At 40.1% G+C, this 18,135-nt stretch overlaps 1 protein-coding gene across 3 annotated transcripts in view; it reads right to left on the bottom strand.

The window, feature by feature from the left end:
- The window catches only part of ANKRD55 (ankyrin repeat domain 55), a 66,038-nt gene that overhangs the window by 30,935 nt on the left and 16,968 nt on the right, over positions 1–18,135 (bottom strand). For all 3 annotated transcript variants that reach the window (XM_030567904.1, XM_030567905.1, XM_030567906.1), the window contains exons 2-5: positions 11,199–11,321; positions 9,264–9,394; positions 7,440–7,549; positions 3,243–3,303 (exon numbers count right to left, since the gene is read on the bottom strand). In XM_030567904.1, coding sequence (XP_030423764.1) covers positions 3,243–3,303; positions 7,440–7,549; positions 9,264–9,394; positions 11,199–11,321 — 425 coding nt within the window. The remainder of the gene's footprint in view (positions 1–3,242; positions 3,304–7,439; positions 7,550–9,263; positions 9,395–11,198; positions 11,322–18,135) is intronic.

Raw genomic sequence — 18,135 nt, 5'->3', positions numbered from 1 at the left:
CCCCTCTGATACTTTACACAATGTGTGGAAATTAGTTCCATTGTTTCTTTTAGTTTCCAAGAGGGTAAAAACCCAAATCATGTAGAATGGAAGAGAAATTAACAAACTTCAAATAAAACTCCACAAATTAGATCACAAGCTCCCTGGTGAAAAGACTTGTCATTTGTTTCACCTGTATGATGCCATTCGTGTGTACAGAAACAGTTGCCAATAAAGTCCAAATTCCTTAACATTAGTTTCTCTCGGCTTATCGGGTATGGGCAGGGGTTGAGAAATCCAAATACAAATAGGGAGGAGAGAGCAGTCAAACCAGGTTTTGGTTATTTTGGTTTTGCAAGACTTCATCACTGGGGTTTTGTTTTTGGTAAAAATAAAAACCAGGGTTAAATCCAGCCCCATTTAAGTTAATGGGAGTTTTTCCGTAGACTTCAATGGTGCCAGAAGTTCACCCCAGGGACCTGACACTGCTGATGGACACTGAAAATCCTGGGACTCTTGACCTGAGGCTCTACAGCAGTGTTTTCCACCCTGAGAAGTACGTACGAAGCTAGTTCTGGGGAACAATGAGTCAGTGTAACCAGGGCAAGCTACTGGACTCCAGATCAGCCTCCTCTCATCCATCTGCTGATAAAAGTGGTAGGTCAGGTGTCACCTTGAAAAATTACCCACCTCCCATTTTGGCCCCTAATGAGCAGGCCTGCAGGTAGCAGCTCATATACCCAAACTTCTTTGCTGCCGTCTGTGTCCTCTCCAAAGGGGGCATGTAATGTATTACTAGAAAACTAATAGCTCCTTGATCATTAATATTTGCATGTGATGTACATACAATAAACCCACAACAGAATTTACAGATGAGCTAGAAATATGTTCAGAAAATGTATTTGTCAACAGTGCCAGTTCCAGACAAAGAAATGTGCTTGAATGAGTCTCCAGCATAAATTAAGCAAGGTGTGATCAAAGACAAAGAAAAAAAGCACATTGCCACGCAAGTTAAACAAAGCCATCAGGAGAGCAAGTGGGGACAGATAATCACTTTATAACTTTGACAGGCGTTGGAAACTGCACCCTCAGGAAGCCTTCCTGAGGAATTGTGTGCCTCTGGTTTTTGTTCAGCTGCCCTGCTTTGGCAGGGTAGGGGGGGGGTGGAGGGGATTTTTGATACACATCTCCTGGCAGCCTCCACTGAAAGTCCTTAGAGAGACAGCCACAGTCATAGAAACTGTGCAGCTGCCAGCTGTGTTTCTTACTATTAAATGTGTTTGGTTTGGGGGTGTAGTTTTATAAAGTTACAGAAAAACTTGAGTTTTTTCCTTTAAATTGGGCAATAGCTAGGAGAAGAGCTTGGTTAGTGCAGACAATCTGAGCACATTTCCAAGCAAACATGAATAACCAGGGGTCTAGCACTGAGCCTTCAACCAAATATGATCTTGATGCCAAGGGGTGTTTAATATACTTCTGATCCTGGAGATTTTAGGCTGAATGTGGTTACACGTACAGAGAAAGTGTTGAGGATTCCAAGTGTCCTTCATGGTTCACATTAAGTTTTAATTCTGTGCAACTCGCTGACCATATAACCCACATTTTCAACAAAGGGCCAAATCTTAGGTCCTGTTCAGGCTGCTGTAAGTTCCATAGAGCCAAGTAAATAGGCTCTGCAAACCACAGTGACAATGGGCATGAAGTACAAGGCAGGAAGGAAATTTGCAAGTTAGTGCCCTTCAGCAATGTCCTCAAGCTGCTGCCAGGCTGGAAGACACACATAGCTGAAGCAATGCACCAGATTTTCTATTGTGTTCTGGCTCCTTTGTGCTGAATGGATGGAGCTGGTAAGCAGCCAGGTGTGGCAAACAAGAGTTCCTCTGGTGTGGGATGTGGAGCCAGCATATCTAATCCATCTCCCTGGCCCAGGGGTATATTTAGTTGATGTATGATTAAGGACCATAGCAATCTGGCATAAAATGGCTGCTGTAACCTACAACAGGGCTTCAGGCAGATCTCTCAAGAACCATCTGCCTGATGGTGAGATGCTCAGTGAAAACAGAGAATCTATCTAACTTGAAAATAAGCAAAGAAATCCCTATCTTGGCACGTGAGGTAGGAAGGATGCCACCACTTTTGCTTCCCTGCGCATGTGGAGAGTGTGGGTTTATTGGCCCAGATTCCATTTGCATCTGCCAGCTCCATTTGAGAGCAGTCAGCCAGGAGATTCACGGTGAGGCAATCCACTAGGTGTATAAACTGGGAAAAATGAAACCGGCTTCTGTAAAGTGCTCTGAGGCCATTAGATTAGAGGTGCTAGATCAGTGCATAATATTATATTTAGGGCTGTCAAGCAATTAAAAAAGTTAATTGCAGTTTTAATCGCAGTATTAAATAGTAAAATATCCATTTAAATATTTTGGATGTTTTCCATATTTTCAAATATATTGATTTCAATTACAAACACAGAATACAAAGTGTACAGTGCTCACTTCATATTATTTTTATTACACATATTTGCACTATAAAAAGATAAACAGTATTTTTCAATTCAACTCGTACAAGTTCTGTAGTGCAATATATCGTGAAAGTTGAACTTACAAATGTATTATTATTATTTTTACATAACACCCTTCAGCTGAGTGAGCCTTCGTTTGCAAGGGCAGGTGGATTTTACCTCAACTTGGCATGAAGTGGGGCTGTGGGGAAAGGCTGATGCAGGGAGCGTGGGCTTGCCAGACCACTATTCTCTACGACAGCGTTTATCAAACTTTTTGTGCTGGCGACCCTGTTTGGACTAAAAAAATATTTTTTGACCTTCCCCACTAGAAAAAATTGTGACACCCCTGCCTTCACCCCCCCCCCCCTTTGGGCATGGGGCTTCCCCACCTCAGGGTGCGGGGCTCTGGGCTTCAGTTGCTCTTGGGGCTCCAGCCCCTCTTGGATGCAGGGCTCCAGCTCAGCTCAGGGCTTCAGCCCGTCACTGCCTCCAAGCTGTGGGTTGGAGCTTCAGCCCTCCCCCACCCTAGCTGTGGGATGGGGCTTCAGCCCCGCTCCTGCAGTGGATGCCTCCCTTCCCCCCCAGAGGAATGTGATTAACACGTTAATTTTGTTTTCAGTTAATTGCAGGCATTAATTGCGATTGACAACCCTAATTGTAATGTACGGTAATAAAAGCAGTAGTTCTGTGGACCCATTTTAAGTAACAGGGAAGAGTATTACCTGCTGCATGGGATCATTACAGCTGGTGCATGTTTACTCACCTCATTGTCCCGATGATTAATGTCACTTAGATGAGATTGCTGAAGCAGCACTGCTAGAAGCCTGTGGAAGCAAAGATATATTCAATATGCTACAGTCAAGGCTAAAACTGGATGAGAGGTGTGTTTTTTTTTTTTTTAAGAGAAACAGAGCCCCCAATTGAAAGCAAAATTAATAGCAGTGATGGATGTGAACCAGAACCCCAAATCTGGTACACGTTCATGTTTGAAAGCCAAACCCAGATCCAGTTCTGAAGTTTGTGGCTTACTCTATGTCTAACTAAAACCAGAACACAAACTCACTTGGAATCAGAGGCCATCTCTATGCAAATGCAAAAGCGGATACAATCAGGAATAATTCCAGTGCTAGTTTTTAAAATAGTATCAGAATATTAATTAATATCAAATATCAGAATGTAGTGAATGCCTGAGCCATTTTTATAGCATAGAAATATTTAATGTGATCCTGTTTTAAACATAAATGCAAATTTATTACCTTCCTATTACACTTTTGTATTCTTTGATTAACAAGCCCCTATAAGAACACACACACACACACACACACACAGAGTTAGATTACGGCTCACAGTCTCTCTGTTGGGAGTAAGGCAATTATTATGCCATAAACCAGAGTTTATGGAGCTGTACATCTGTTTACTTTTGTAGAGAAGTAGAGTAAACACTCCCATGTTGTGGAGGGAACAGTTAGAAATATTACACATGAGATGGAGGTTTTTTAGGTTATGAAGCCCTAAAATTGACAAGACAGCCAACAGCTGATGTAAGTAACATAGTGTCTACACAGATACTGCGTCGCCCTAACTACACCAACATAAGCCCTACGCTTCTCATGGAGGTGGAGTTATTATGTTTATGTAGTAGGGCACTTACATTAGCAGGACTAGTCAGTAGTGTTTACACTGACATAATCAGGTTGATGTAAGCTGTCTTACATGGACCTGACGGTGTAGTGTAGACCATGCTGTAGGTGGAGCAAAGTTTTATAACCTGAAAAATTTTGCCCCAGGATTTTCATAATCACCCTTCAATTACTGCACTTAACTGTGAAAATAGTCTGAAGTCACTGGATTTGGAGGAGGCAAATTATGTTTTGTAGAAGGGCACTGAGCATTCATTAAAGTGTGGAGATATCACTCCAGACAGACAATCTTGTCACAACCTCATATCTTGTATCAGAATCAGCCAACATAGACCCTTATGCCAGAGTAGAATCCATGTGACACTGGCAGACGTAAGGGTCTGTGCTAGCAGAAGCCCATTGTCAGATTGGAATCATAATGCTCATCCAAGGCATGGTGAGTTATGTGAGAATACTTACTTCCCCTTCAAACAAAATACAAGAGAAAGGCTCTTTTCTCCTTTGAGATCTTTTACTCCACTTCTTAGCTGGACAATCCTGAATTCTTACAGTATATTTTCTGCATCAAGTTGCCCTAGAATGCGTTCTATCAGTCTTAGGTTTAACAGAAGACAGGCTATGTAACTAAAGCAATAAATACATGTCCAAAGTTAGAACATTAGTTATTTCATAACATTCTATAAACACATTTGATAAATTCAAAGCCTATCATTCTTATATGGTATTCCAGTGGCATACCTCATGCTCATCTTAAAACAGGTAAAGCTCAGGTGGACATATGATGTGTGGATTGCAAAAATATAGCAAACTGTGACCCAGCAGCATCATCCCAATTCCCACTCCTGTCTCTTTTCTAGCCATAAACCATTCAGAGACCTCCTTCTGGTCAAACACCTTGTACAATTCTTCACAGTCATCTCCTCACCACCCTTATAAATGTTTGCAGGTCTAATTTTACAATAGCATACACACCTCCACTCACCCAATTCCAGACTCAGACCCTAAAGGGCCCACCAGTCTTTTCCTTCTCCCTGAGGGACATCCTTCCTGTGTCTTTTCTGCCTCTTGAGTAATGGGCTGATTAGCCTTTGGGGCTCTTCTCAGCCCATCCCAATCTATCAAACACTATACACAGCTTTTCCTCTCAGGTTTACTCCATGGCAATGTAATTGGTGATCCAACCAATACAGCCGCCCCAGTGCTGAAATCCTGAAACCACCCAGATGAGATATGCTAATTTTAACTACACATGTAGCATGTGGAGAGTCAGTAGAGTCCTTTTATCCCATTTCTCACTGAAGGCTCAGCCACTCTACGAAACATGTATTGAAGTTTAAAAACTTGCCAGCCCTTGTGCCTGAAGTGTTTAAATGGACTGATTACAGCCTGTCAATTTCAGTGTGGTCTGTGTGCTGCTAACTATTCCTCCTTGCTGTAAGTCAATTTGCTATTGACTCATAGCAATGGGCTGCCAGTTCTTAAACTCAGGTGAGGAAGCACTTCATAATTAGCCACCACATTTTGTCTTCCTCTCAAATCTAAATAGTTGGCAGAGAGCAAAAATGAGTTCAATGGAAAAATCTCACTAATGGGTATGGCACTCCAACTGTGCCTTCTGGTAACAGGGCAATCATATCCAGAACTAATTTTGTTGACTTGGGCTAATAAGACAGAAGAAAGAAAGCTGAGCAGCTGGCACACTCTTGTGTGGAGCAAAGGTCTGCTTGTTTCCATGGGGACTGTGAAAAAACTTCAGGGAACTCTGTGTGCTGCTGTTAAAGTCAATTACTGTTTCCTTTCTAATATCTGCATGTGCAGTGTTGCACAAACATAGCCTTTTCTCTGTGGAGGCTTTGTGTAATAATGCACTCTTGCTCTGAAACCCTCCAACTGTACCATCCAAGTGATGCATGAAAAACAATTATGAAGGTGTAAAATTAATATATACGGAGACATTATAGACTGTCACAATACTTACCCGTAACTTGAACATCAAGTTACAGCTTTGCTGCTTCAGATGTGTCAAACCACCACTAAGTTCTATGCATTTCTTGCAACTTACATTTTCAACCCAGCTTTTTTCAGCCACCCATAAATGATTTACTCAGGAGAGATTTTGCATGAATTTAATCAGTTTATATAAATCAGGACTTGAAAGGCTTTAAGAAGCATTCCTGTTCACAACAGAAACTATGATACAAATAGCACATTTGCTTGTGACTTGCTTTGGAGAACTGCCCTTCAGACTTTAGTAACAGTTGTCAAAAATCAACTGTACTACATCTTACCTGATCCTTTAGAACTACTTTCCATAGGATGGACCAAATCTTAACAGAATTTGTCTTTTGGACAACTTTCCTCCCATTCATAATCCCACAGGCTTCCTCCCCTCCCAACAATAAACTATTATATTCAAAACAATAATATAAATACATCATATTATAAATATATTATATATATATGTTATATAACAGAAACGTGTTCTATGACTGGGGCTCCAAGGCACTATAATAATACTAATAAATTCTAATAATAATACAAATATTTATTCTTTAATCCCACTAACATCATCCACATAATATGGTAGAAGCTGTAGCAATTACTTACATGAGAAAGTAACATTAGGAAAATATTTAATAATTTTTAGCTGTCTTTTAATGCAGCTGGAAACGAGGAGCCAGAACCATGTGACCAGCCACCTCTCCACAAACCACGAACAAGAACCACATTTTGGGAACCTCTGCTTTAGCATACAACCTATAACATTTAAATTTATATAATATTCAGTGGACATAGAGTGGAGGGCAACTGGTTTTGTGACACCTGCTGGGAGACCTGCATTTGTAAATAATGCTGAAGCCTGAGTTAAAGAACACCCTGAACACCGGCACCAAGTTAGCTAGGGAAAATACAGCATTGAACTATCATGGGAACAAATTTCCTGTGGTATTTCTAGTATAGAGGATGGCTTGATCACGTTGGTGGTGATTGTTCACTATGGGAAATCTGGAGCTTCAGCCTCCATTCTGAGTTCCATTGCTTTTGTGAGGTTTAAATCAGATTCTTCATCCTGCCTGAACACATTCCTGTAAAACAAGTGCAGCCCAAAGAGCCCTAGACTTAGGTCTAAAGTCCCAATAGCCTCTTCATTTAAATGTATGATGATCACCCGATGAAATAGCAAATCACAAGAGTAATTGCCACAACTAGCTTGCTTGCCCTACACTGCCTCCAATCAGTCAGTCTCCATGTTCTTTTGGTGACTATGTACTGGACCGAGAAGATGTTTAAGCAAAAGCCCTTTTAATATGGGGGCTTACCTTACATCAGGCTCTGCGGTAGCAGCATGCAGTGGCAGTCTCCCATTTTTATCAGGTATGTTCTGCTTGGCACCATTTCGGAGCAGACTGACACAGCCTTCAAGCCACCCCTAGGAAAGAAAGTACTGAAGATCAAAGAGGAATGGAGAAGATTTGGGGTCAGATCCTCAGCTGGTGTAATTCTGTTTACACCAGCTGAGGATGTGACCTTGGTTTCAGAAAAACATCTTGCTTGTTAGAGCTTCAAAGATGGTTCATGTTTGGTTCAAATCCTGGATTGGTTCATCCATCCATTGCTGTAATTAAATGTTTTAGTTCCACTGCATTTTGGCCTTTCTTTGGCTATGGTGGGACTGGAGGGCTGTTTTAAGATTTGCAGTAGACATGGCACTAAAAATGTTGTTAATTGCTGTTGTACTAGAAACTCTTATGTACATTCCTGCATATGGATTTTATTTAAATGAGAGTCAGCCAAGAGCCTGAGCATTTGATCTTATTTTCTTTATAAGAGGTTACCAGAGGTAGTAAATCGATATGAAAAGCCTGAGAATTGGAGTTATTTTAGGCTTTGCTTTCAGCAATTCCTTCTTGTTCTAGCAAATGGCTTTTTACAGAGTTGAAATAGAAGCGTTATACTGAAAATGGCACCATCATTTATGGGGATTGGTCACTGACGGAAGTAAAATGCTGCACTGTCACCTTCAAACACAAACCAAAGCTGAGGGGCACTCTGGTTCTCACTAAGCAAAGTATTTTGGTATGTGTTTGAGTCCAAAGGAAGTCAAACATGTGCTTAAGTGCTTTTCTCAAACTGGGACCTCCGCAGGGTCACTCCCCTGCAGCTCAAGTCATCTGCCTGCCTAACATGACCAGTATTTCCTGGGGAGAGATGGAATGAGGGAATTAAAGCACCCTTGTGTTGCCCACTGATCAAAGTTTTGTTGCAGGGAAGTTTGCAAACTGGGTTAATTCTAGCACTCAGTTGCATTCATGCACACATGCAAACCCACTGAAGTCAATCCTCTGGGCAGACATCACACCCAGATTCTCACTAGGTCTCACACTACATACAGCATAGAAACCATCACTCACAAATTTAAATCACATGTAGCACACTCACAATAAGGCTCATGGATCTGAAATTTCCCCATGCATCCAAGGCTCTTATTCTTGTTGTCTCTTTAATGCTAATCAAGGGAGTATATTACAATGATTCACTCTCCCTACCCCAGGCACCTGATTAAATTGCAAAGGATTGTGAGCCTAATCCTTAGGATATCCATGGGGGTTTTAGCCTATGTAAATTCTGTGGCACTAGTCACGCTATAATTTAATTAACCTTTTGGGGTGGGAAAGCAAATTGTCATCCTTATCTTATGCCTCCTGTTTAGCCTTAGAGACCGTAAGGATAAGAAATTCAGCTAAAACAGGGGAATTCTGAAGCCATGAAGCCAGCCTGAGTGATTGGAATGTTTTCCGGTCATTTATTTTTTTCCACAGATGTTTTTTGCCCCTTCAGGAAAAGAGGAAGGGAAAACACAGAATGTTAGTATCATGGGATTTTTTGAAAATATCTGGCAAAGAAAATATCTATTCTTGAAAGCAACATGCGTATTTAATATGTTTGAACCGATTGCCCATTCTGATACTTTTGACACATTTTCTAGCTGGAAATGTCACAGTGAAGCACTGTTCTTTGCACAGCTCTCTAGGACCACACATGTGTTATACTTACTCTCCCCTTTCTGAAATACAAAACTAGTCTTTATTACTTCACCCTCTTGCCCTCCCAAAGTGCTCTGTAACAGACAAAAGTCTTGGTACCATATACGTTGCAAGAGATAAACTGGTGCGTCCACAGGCATCTTGAATATTAATATTTGCTCCCATCTTCAACAGCAATTTCACTGTATCGACTTGGCGTCCTGAAACAGCATGCATCAAGGGGGTACAACCTTGGGAGGGAATAGATACTAATTAATTAAATAGATGATAAGTGATTATAAGTGACAGCAAACAGATCAAAGTAGATTACCATAAGAAATAAAACAAAACCGCAATCTAAGTACTAGTTAGGATTTGAATCATGCAGTGTCTCAGTTAGATAGTACAAGCAGGTTAGCTTTTGCATATACAGGCAGGCCTCTGCCTTCTTTCCTGCCTGGGACCAGTATTCACCCTCCCACCCAGTTCAGTCTTTTTCCTCCAGTACTTTCAAGTGTTGTATTATAGGGAGAGTGAGATCCAGTCATGATGGTCCTTCCCCCTTTTATATCTTCTTCCAACTTGCTGGAAAGCTCTTTTGCTGTGACCTGGGTCAAACAGTTCCCATTGTGTAGTGCTATCTCTGCGAGGTTTCTATTGTACACAGTTCCTGGGGTAATCCTGGTGCTTGTGTGTATTTCCTCAATAAACCATCAACATTGTTTTGCCTTTTTATTGTTGTACCTGAAAGGCTGCTTGTGGGTGTTCTCAACCTCACATGTTTCAGTAACACAGATATAGCCAAACTTCATAACTTCACATACAATGATAGCATATACAATCCAATAATATATTAATGTCTCACAGATCAAGACTTTTAGAATAATACCTTACAAGGCATACTGTGTATGAAACATATAATTATATTACAATGGTGAATATGGGGTGTCACACAGATTATCTCAGTTACATCAGTGTGTGAATCCATTTCAACCGAGTTACTCTGGAGTTGAAAGGTAATGATTAGTCTACTGCAGGCAGTTAGACATCCTGCCTTTATTTTTCTGCTTTAGGAGCCAGAAGATCAAAAAGCCCTTGTCTTGACTTTACCGAGATCCAGAGAACTATTTGAAGGTAATACAAGGATCCCAATTTCTGAATCTAGATTTTACAATCAGTTTTCTGAAACAGAAACAGATCTCTGCAGGGGTTTGGGTTTTTTAAAAATGATTGGGAACCCTGCAATTTTCATGGTAATCCTGGGAAAATGCCATTGTGGAAAAATTAGACCCTTGATTGAACACAAAATACTTCAAGGGACAAGCTTTTAAAGATCTCTGGTTCAGATTCACTTGGAAAATACATGCCTGTAAAGACAACCAACTAACTGCATGCACTCAGATGACACCATGTCAGGCATGGCATGAGAACCTGAATAGAAAAAAGTATGCAGCTTCAAGCATAAAACAGGTAACTGATTATACATGCAATTGCTCTTTTGGCAAGAAACTCTATATGTTACCATTTTATTAATTGTCTGTTTGTACCTGTGCCCATATTCAGCAAGCACAAATAACTGCTGGTGTCTACTTTTTAAAATTTGGCCTAATGAGTCTTTAATATGTCCATAACTATATATAATTTGGATTTGACTAGAATAAATATTTCTCCATCCTCCCCTGACATTTCAGCAACTTTCCAGCATTTCTCTTCTTATGACAAACAATATAAATTCATGGCAGAGGACTTTGTGTCTCATGTCCACTGTCTGATACATGGGATATTTTTATTTATATGCAAATAAATAGACTTATAAGGAAGAACAACAATATTATTTTATGGCCATCCAGGGACATCCAAAATGAATATTCCCAATGGATAGCCCAAAGAAAATACCAATTTCCCATTCTACTGCTTATAAAGGGGAAAACTAGATATAATTCTACTTATGATGTTTCACTAATTTTTAAAATCATTATTAAAAATGAAAAAAGATGATAGCTCAATCACATATTGTATTGATTAACCCATTGGGAACAATCTAAACAGTTTTACCCTCGCTGTCACAGCATTCTAATATTGAAGGATCTTCACGAATCACTGCAGTCAGTGTGTTGACGTCGCCATTGGCAGCTGCTTGGTAAACCACAGTCAGGTCAGTTTCTTCTGCTGAATCACCTAGAGACAGATACATTTAATTATGTGGGGAAACTCTACAAATGATGAATGGTGAAAATAATCCCATTTATTTTCATGAGGCTGGGTTGACCACATAACTCATGAGAGGTCCAACCAAAAACAGATCCAACCAACATGATGTTGCATTTAGTCATCTGAATCATGTTCTTCAGTATCAACAACCTCCTACGAGTTCTCAAACAGAGTCGCTGAGACGTATGCACAAGCAATTTCCTGACGGGGCTAGGTTTATGACTCAACTCATGAAAGCCATATTAATTGCACAGAATCAAGTCTGGAGTGAAAAACACTAAGTTGCAAAAAAAAGAAACCCATCTCAAAAGATTAGCAGCCACATATGTATATATGTATGTATGATATAATGAGGTATTTTCAGTTTCTTTATTACCTCACCACAAAACATGAAGTGGAGACTATGCACTTGTTTCCCTGAAGTATTTTGATCGTCCTCCAGGATATATAAATGTTTCCAATTTCACTGTTGGTTTTAAAGGCAAACAGTGTTTAAAACAAAGAAGTGTAAACTGGCTGGTGAAAATCAATGAGAATTGTATAATCCTTATTTTCTCTTTGCATTCTATAGTGCCAGGTGGTACAAAAACACTGATTTAAAACTGAAGTAACATATTCCGACAGGTGATCCTGATGATGGTTTGCAAACTTACATGGACATTGGTCTGATTTAAAAGAAGCTTCCCTGAGGGGTAAAGGTGGGGTGGCTGGTGAAAAAAATTATTGGAGCCATCTCTGCCAGCATGCCATCAGTGCAGAGTTTGCCTGTGCAGGGACTATGACACTGGCTATCTCCAGCTGCTTTAAAGCCACTTTGTACCATGGCCATGCAGAGTGGTCTTAGTTTGCTGGAGAATCCAGCCAAGTACCATACTTCTGTAACTCACAGGGATGTGAGACTTAGTTGTTTGTAAAGCACTTTGAGATTCTTAGATAGAAGGCACTATAGAAATCCAGAGTATAATTTACTCTGTTGAAACATTCTGCACTATTTATCTGTATTTAAAAATGAAAGAATAGAAAATATGGATTAACATATCTTCCTTGCACAATCTAATACTGATGTAAAGTTACACTGGAAGCTAACCGCAAGCAGGTCTTTGCATGTAATATTTTCAAATAATCAGACCATTTGTCTGTTATATCATAAGTAACCAGCTCTAGTCTTCAAACACAAAAATTTTGCTTCCAGGTTCTCTTGATTGTGCTCCATGTGTCATTTTATTCTAGCAGCTGGGTTTTTAATTCTGTTTCAGAAAGGCTGGTAAATAGAGTCTACCCTTACCAAAGTGAATGGTCAGTCATTACTTTGCCTATATCTGCATTTGGATTTCATGCAACTATAAGTCCTGCTTACATATTACTGCCATGCATAGATTAGAGTCCTAAAAGGGTTGTGTGGCTGGCAAGGAAAAAGTAAAAAGCAAAAAACAATAATGGGTTGACTAGAGAAATGACTTAATTTAGCCAAGTGCAATCCTTCAGAAAAAAGTACTTTTTAAATTAATCATCAACAGCAACTCATAGAGAAGGCAAACAAAAAGGCCCTTATGATTACTTAGGGATAACAGCTTGGTCAGAGGAAAAATCCAGGAGGCTCATTTCAGAGGAGGTTACACTGGTTTCATTAACAGTTACAGAAGATCAAGTGCAAAGCAGTTGCTTATTAGCAATAGTTGAGTTCTGCTTCAATTACAACAAATTTCACCGGTCAAAATGTTTTGAAAACGCAGGTGAAAGTCTCTTCTAATCTAATTTTCTCCTTCATTTCTGGGAATCTTATTTGTTTTCATGTTGGGATTCTTTTGGAATTTATCTATAATTTCACTGGTGGCCCTTATTCCAAAAGGCAGCTTTGTCTCACTAGACAGAGGTTGCAGTCTCTGTGACATCTATTACTGAATTATGAGCACACTCTTCTGAACCTTCTGTACCAGTGATGAGGAAAAATAATGTCCAAGTAAATTTAAATAACAGTGAAAACAAAGTAAAAACATACATGTTTTAATACAGTATTTCTAGACCCATATAAGCTTAAAACTAAAAAGACTCCTAATTCATCATACCATGATGAGATTTTCAAGTTTGTAATCCAAAAATGCAGCGACATAGTTGAAAGTCACTGAATCTGTAACATTCTCACTCCACTCCCAGAAATGGTTAAAAACATTCAGCTATCTGTACAAGAGAAAAAGCAAATGATCGATGGGCATACTCTCTCTCTCTCTCTCACACACACACACAAATTCATTTTGGTGAGAATGTGGCCTGTTATCTGAATATATAAAAATTATGATTAACTCCCAGATTATTATACGTTACATTTTCAAGGTTAGGCAAGCGTGTCTAAAACGGCATATTAGTATGTGCTTTATTTATATACACAAACAAGTTATTTTCATGCCTACATAGCCAGTAGGTGCCTATCTGTCCATGTGCACGTGCAAATACGTTATTTGTGGATTCACACTGAATATATGCAAATGAGTTGAAGGGTACATGTGCAATTGCTTGGTCATAACTTTGAAAATCCCACCCAGTATCTTTTTCTCATGAAAAACCTGGCTTCCCCTCAGGGAAACCTGATTTTCAGCCACCTGCCAAATCTACACTGCATGAAATGGCACAAACACCAGTTGGAGTCTCAAGTTGTGAAGAGTATTCCCAGTTTACATACAATGTTGCATATATGTTGCTTATAGGGCAAATTACTAGAATACTTCCAAGGTGTGAACATGTAACTCGTTTCATCAGCAAAAAAACACCATTTAAGTAAAGTGCTAATTTTAAGTCTTTTTTTTTTTAGGAAAGAAGTAGTTTAAGAGCAAAATTGCTTCATGATAAAGCTAAATTAAAAAGCTGAACAAGTGAGTTCCTCACGGAAGGTTATTTCACTTAACACTAACATGAATTCACCTGAGCCTTCTGTCATTTTGGTAACTTCTTTTCTTCTCCCATTATCTCTAGTCTTCAGTCTGTACGCATAAGAGAGGGAGAATGAGAACAGACTGGCTAGACTATATAATGCATGTGATATTGCCCAATTTGAGGGCTGTAAAACAGCCATTGTTCTTTCTTGAACTCAGACTCTGACTTTAAGTCGACAAGGAACCATTATGAGCCTGACCTCCTAAACATTGCACAGATCTTCACCTACCTCATCCTGTAATAGACCTATAACTTCTGGCTGAGTTACTGAAGTCCTCAAATATTGAGTTAAAGACTTAAAATTACATAAAATCCACCATTTACCCTAGTTCAAACCAGCAAGTGCTTGTGCCCCATGCTGCAGAGGAAGGAAAAAATCTCCAGCTTTTCTGCCATTCTGACCTGGGGAAAATTCCTTCTAGACCCCAAATTTGGTGATCTGTTGCACCATGAGCACATCAGCTAGATCAACCAACTTGACACCTGGGAAATAATTCTCTTTAGTAATTCAGAGCCCTCCCCATCTTCAGACATTGGAGGTATTTGCTAATAGTTGTGGATGGACAATATGCCATTGTAGGCAACCTCATCATACTCGCCTCCAGAAACTTATCAAGCTCAGTCTGTCAAGCCTGGCTGTCACCTGACCAGAGGACCAATCAGGGGACAGGATACTTTCAAATCTTGAGGGAAGGAAGTTTTTGTGTGTGCTGTTAGTTTTTGGTTGTTGTTCTCTCTGGGTTCTGAGAGTGACCAGATGTGCTACCAGGTTTCTCTCCAATCTCTCTGATACAGTCTCTTATATGTCCAGAATAGTAAGCACTAGGTAGATAAGGCGAGTTAGGCTTATGTTTGTTTTCTTTATTTGCAAATGTGTATTTGGCTGGAAGGAGTTCAAATTTGTATTTTGCTGGAAGGATTTTAATTTTTACTTGTATACTTAGGCTGGGAGGGTATTCCCAGTGTCTATAGCTGAAAGACCCTGTAACATATTCCATCTTAAATTTACAAAGATAATTTTTACTGTTTTTCTTTCTTTAATTAAAAGTTTTTCTTGTTTAAGAACCTGATTTTTTTTTTTTATTATTCTGGTGTGAGATCCCAGGGGACGGGGTCTGGATTCTCCAGGGAATTGGTGGGGAGAAAGGAGGGAAGGCGGAGAGAAAGGTTAATTTCTCTCTGTGTTAGGATTACTTTCTCTCTCAGGGAGAGTCTGGGAAGGGGAGCGAGAAGGAGGGGGGAAGGTGAATTTCCTCTCTGTTTTAAGATTCAAGGAGTTTGAATCACAGTGATCTTCCAGGGTAACCCAGGGAGGGGAAACCTGGGAGAGGCAACGGTGAGGGAAAGGGTTTACTTTCCTTGTGTTAAGATCCAGAGGGATTGGGTCTTGGGGGTCCCCGGGCAAGGTTTTAGGGGGACCAGAGTGTACCAGGCACTGGAATTCCTGGTTGGTGGCAGCGCTACAAGTACTAAGCTGGTAATTGAGCTTAGAGGAATTCATGCTGGTACCCCATCTTTTGGACACTAAGGTTCAGAGTGGGGAATTATACCATGACACATGTAATGGAAATTCCCAGAAGCAGGTTTACAACTGCATTTGTCCAACCCCTCAGACAGAGACCAACACCTACAAGATCTTCACCAAGCATTCTCAAAACTACGATACCCGCACGAGGAAATAAGGAAACAAATCATCAGAACCAGATATGTACTTCTGCAAGGCAAGCCCAAGAAAGAAACCAACAGAACTCCACTGGCCATCACCTACAGTCCTCAGCTTAAACCTCTCCAATGCATCATCAGTGATCTACAACCCATCCTGGACAATGATCCCTCTCTTTCACAAGCCTTGGGAGGCAGGCCAGTCCTCGCCCACAGAAAACCCGCCAACCTTAAACATATTCTCACTAGCAACCACACACCTCACCATAGCAACTCTATGTCAGGAACCAACCCATGCAACAAACCTTGATGCCAACTCTGTCCACATATCTACACCCGCATCATCATCACAGGACCTAATCAGATCAGCTACAACATCACCGCTTCATTCACCTGCATATCCACCAATGTTATATATACCATCATGTGCCAGCAATGTCCCTCTGCTATGTACATCGGCCAAACTGGACAGTCCCTACGTAAAAGGATAAATGCACACAAGTCAGATATTAGGAACGGCAATATACAAAAACATGTAGGAGAACACTTCAACCTTCCTGGCCACACAACAGCAGATTTTAAGGTAGCCAGCCTACAGCAAAAAAACTTCAGGACCAAACTTCAAAGAGAAACTGCTGAGCTTCAGTTCATTTGCAAATTTGACACCATCAGCTCAGGATTAAACAAAGACTGTGAATGGCTAGCCAACTACAAAAGCAGTTTCTCCTCCGTTGGTGTTCATACCTCAGCTGCTAGAAGAGGGCCTCATCCTCCCTGACTGAATTAACCCTGTTATCTCTAGCCTGATTCTGGCCTGCATATTTATACCTGCCTCTGGAAATTTCCATTACATGCATCTGACGAAGTGGGTATTCTCCCCCGAAAGCTTATGCTCCAATACTGCCGTTAGTCTATAAGGTGCCACAGGACTCTTTGTTGGTTTGTAAAAGTAAAGATAGTTAAAAACTGAAACCAAATCTATATTGTCAAAATTGCAACAACAACAAAAAAAGAACCAACCCCAAACCCAACCTCCACCCAACCCTACTTTTAATGTTATAAATGTTGCTAGGTAACACTTTATGTCTTCACAGTACAACCCCCCTCAAAGCCTCACAACACCTCTGTGATGTAGATAATTATAATTATTTCTATTTTAAAGAAGGGGGCACTAAGGCAAAGGGGTCCAGGACATTTATTCTTAGAAAGGACTACAGGACGGGTCCAGAGAAACCAGATCGTTTGCCCAAGCCCACAGATGGCATTGGTTCCAATGCTAATGAAAAATAAGCATGTTCTCCACTGGCCATGAGTAATTCTTACAGATAAATTACATCTTTGAGCATTTCAGAGGTTTTACTGGGTGCCTATTAAAGAGCCACATGGGGTATATTTCCTAGTAGTTAGAGTTTCTTTCACTTCAACTAATCTGCTTTTGAAAGTGTACTAGATCTGATTATTATTACCCAAACTTCTGACATATCTAAGAAATCTCTCATGCGGCACAGTGAATGGCAATTTCATTTTGCACATTAGCAAAATTGCTGGGAAATGAAGATGAGCATTTATGAAGCTTTAGCGTTAAGATGTTAAGTTGGACTCTGAATGTATTTTCAATTTTAATCTCCTTCTTCAGTGCTCAGTAGCATCAACATGTCTCAGGCTGTTTCAGAATTTCCTTTGCAGTCTCCTATCATTTATTGACACAATGATTAAGGATGTTTCTGTATTTTCTTTATGATCTCATACTGAGTTTTTAAATAAACTTTAAAAGAGTGTAAGACAGAGTGAACTGCTTTTACAATAGCAAAAAAGTGCATGTGAACATGTCTTTCTGAACCTGCTCTCAAACACAGTTCAAATATTAAATAAAAATATTATATACAGTCCAAACTCATCCCTTTAATGCAGTCTATTTTTATTAACATAGAAGTTAATAATAAGATAAAGTTCAGCTCAATCGTTCCCTCTTCTTCTAGGGTTCCTCCATCCAGCCTGTGTAGCTCACACCCTAGGGCGTCTCTCTAGAAAGCCCCCCTCCTCTTCCCTTATATCTGGTAGGGTAAGGAGTCATCTTTCTCAATAAGTCAAGAGAACTCTCCTACTCTTTCTCCACAGGCTCACATCTGCTACTGTGGTGTGAGGTTTTAGGTAAATGCTGCTGGCCTGTTACAGTCTGGTCTTTAAGGTG

This window comes from Gopherus evgoodei, chromosome 6 (genome assembly GCF_007399415.2).
Source record: "Gopherus evgoodei ecotype Sinaloan lineage chromosome 6, rGopEvg1_v1.p, whole genome shotgun sequence".
Lineage (NCBI taxonomy): Eukaryota > Metazoa > Chordata > Testudines > Testudinidae > Gopherus > Gopherus evgoodei.
Note: the sequence above shows the minus strand (reverse complement) of the source record. Positions and strands in the feature narration are given on the sequence as shown.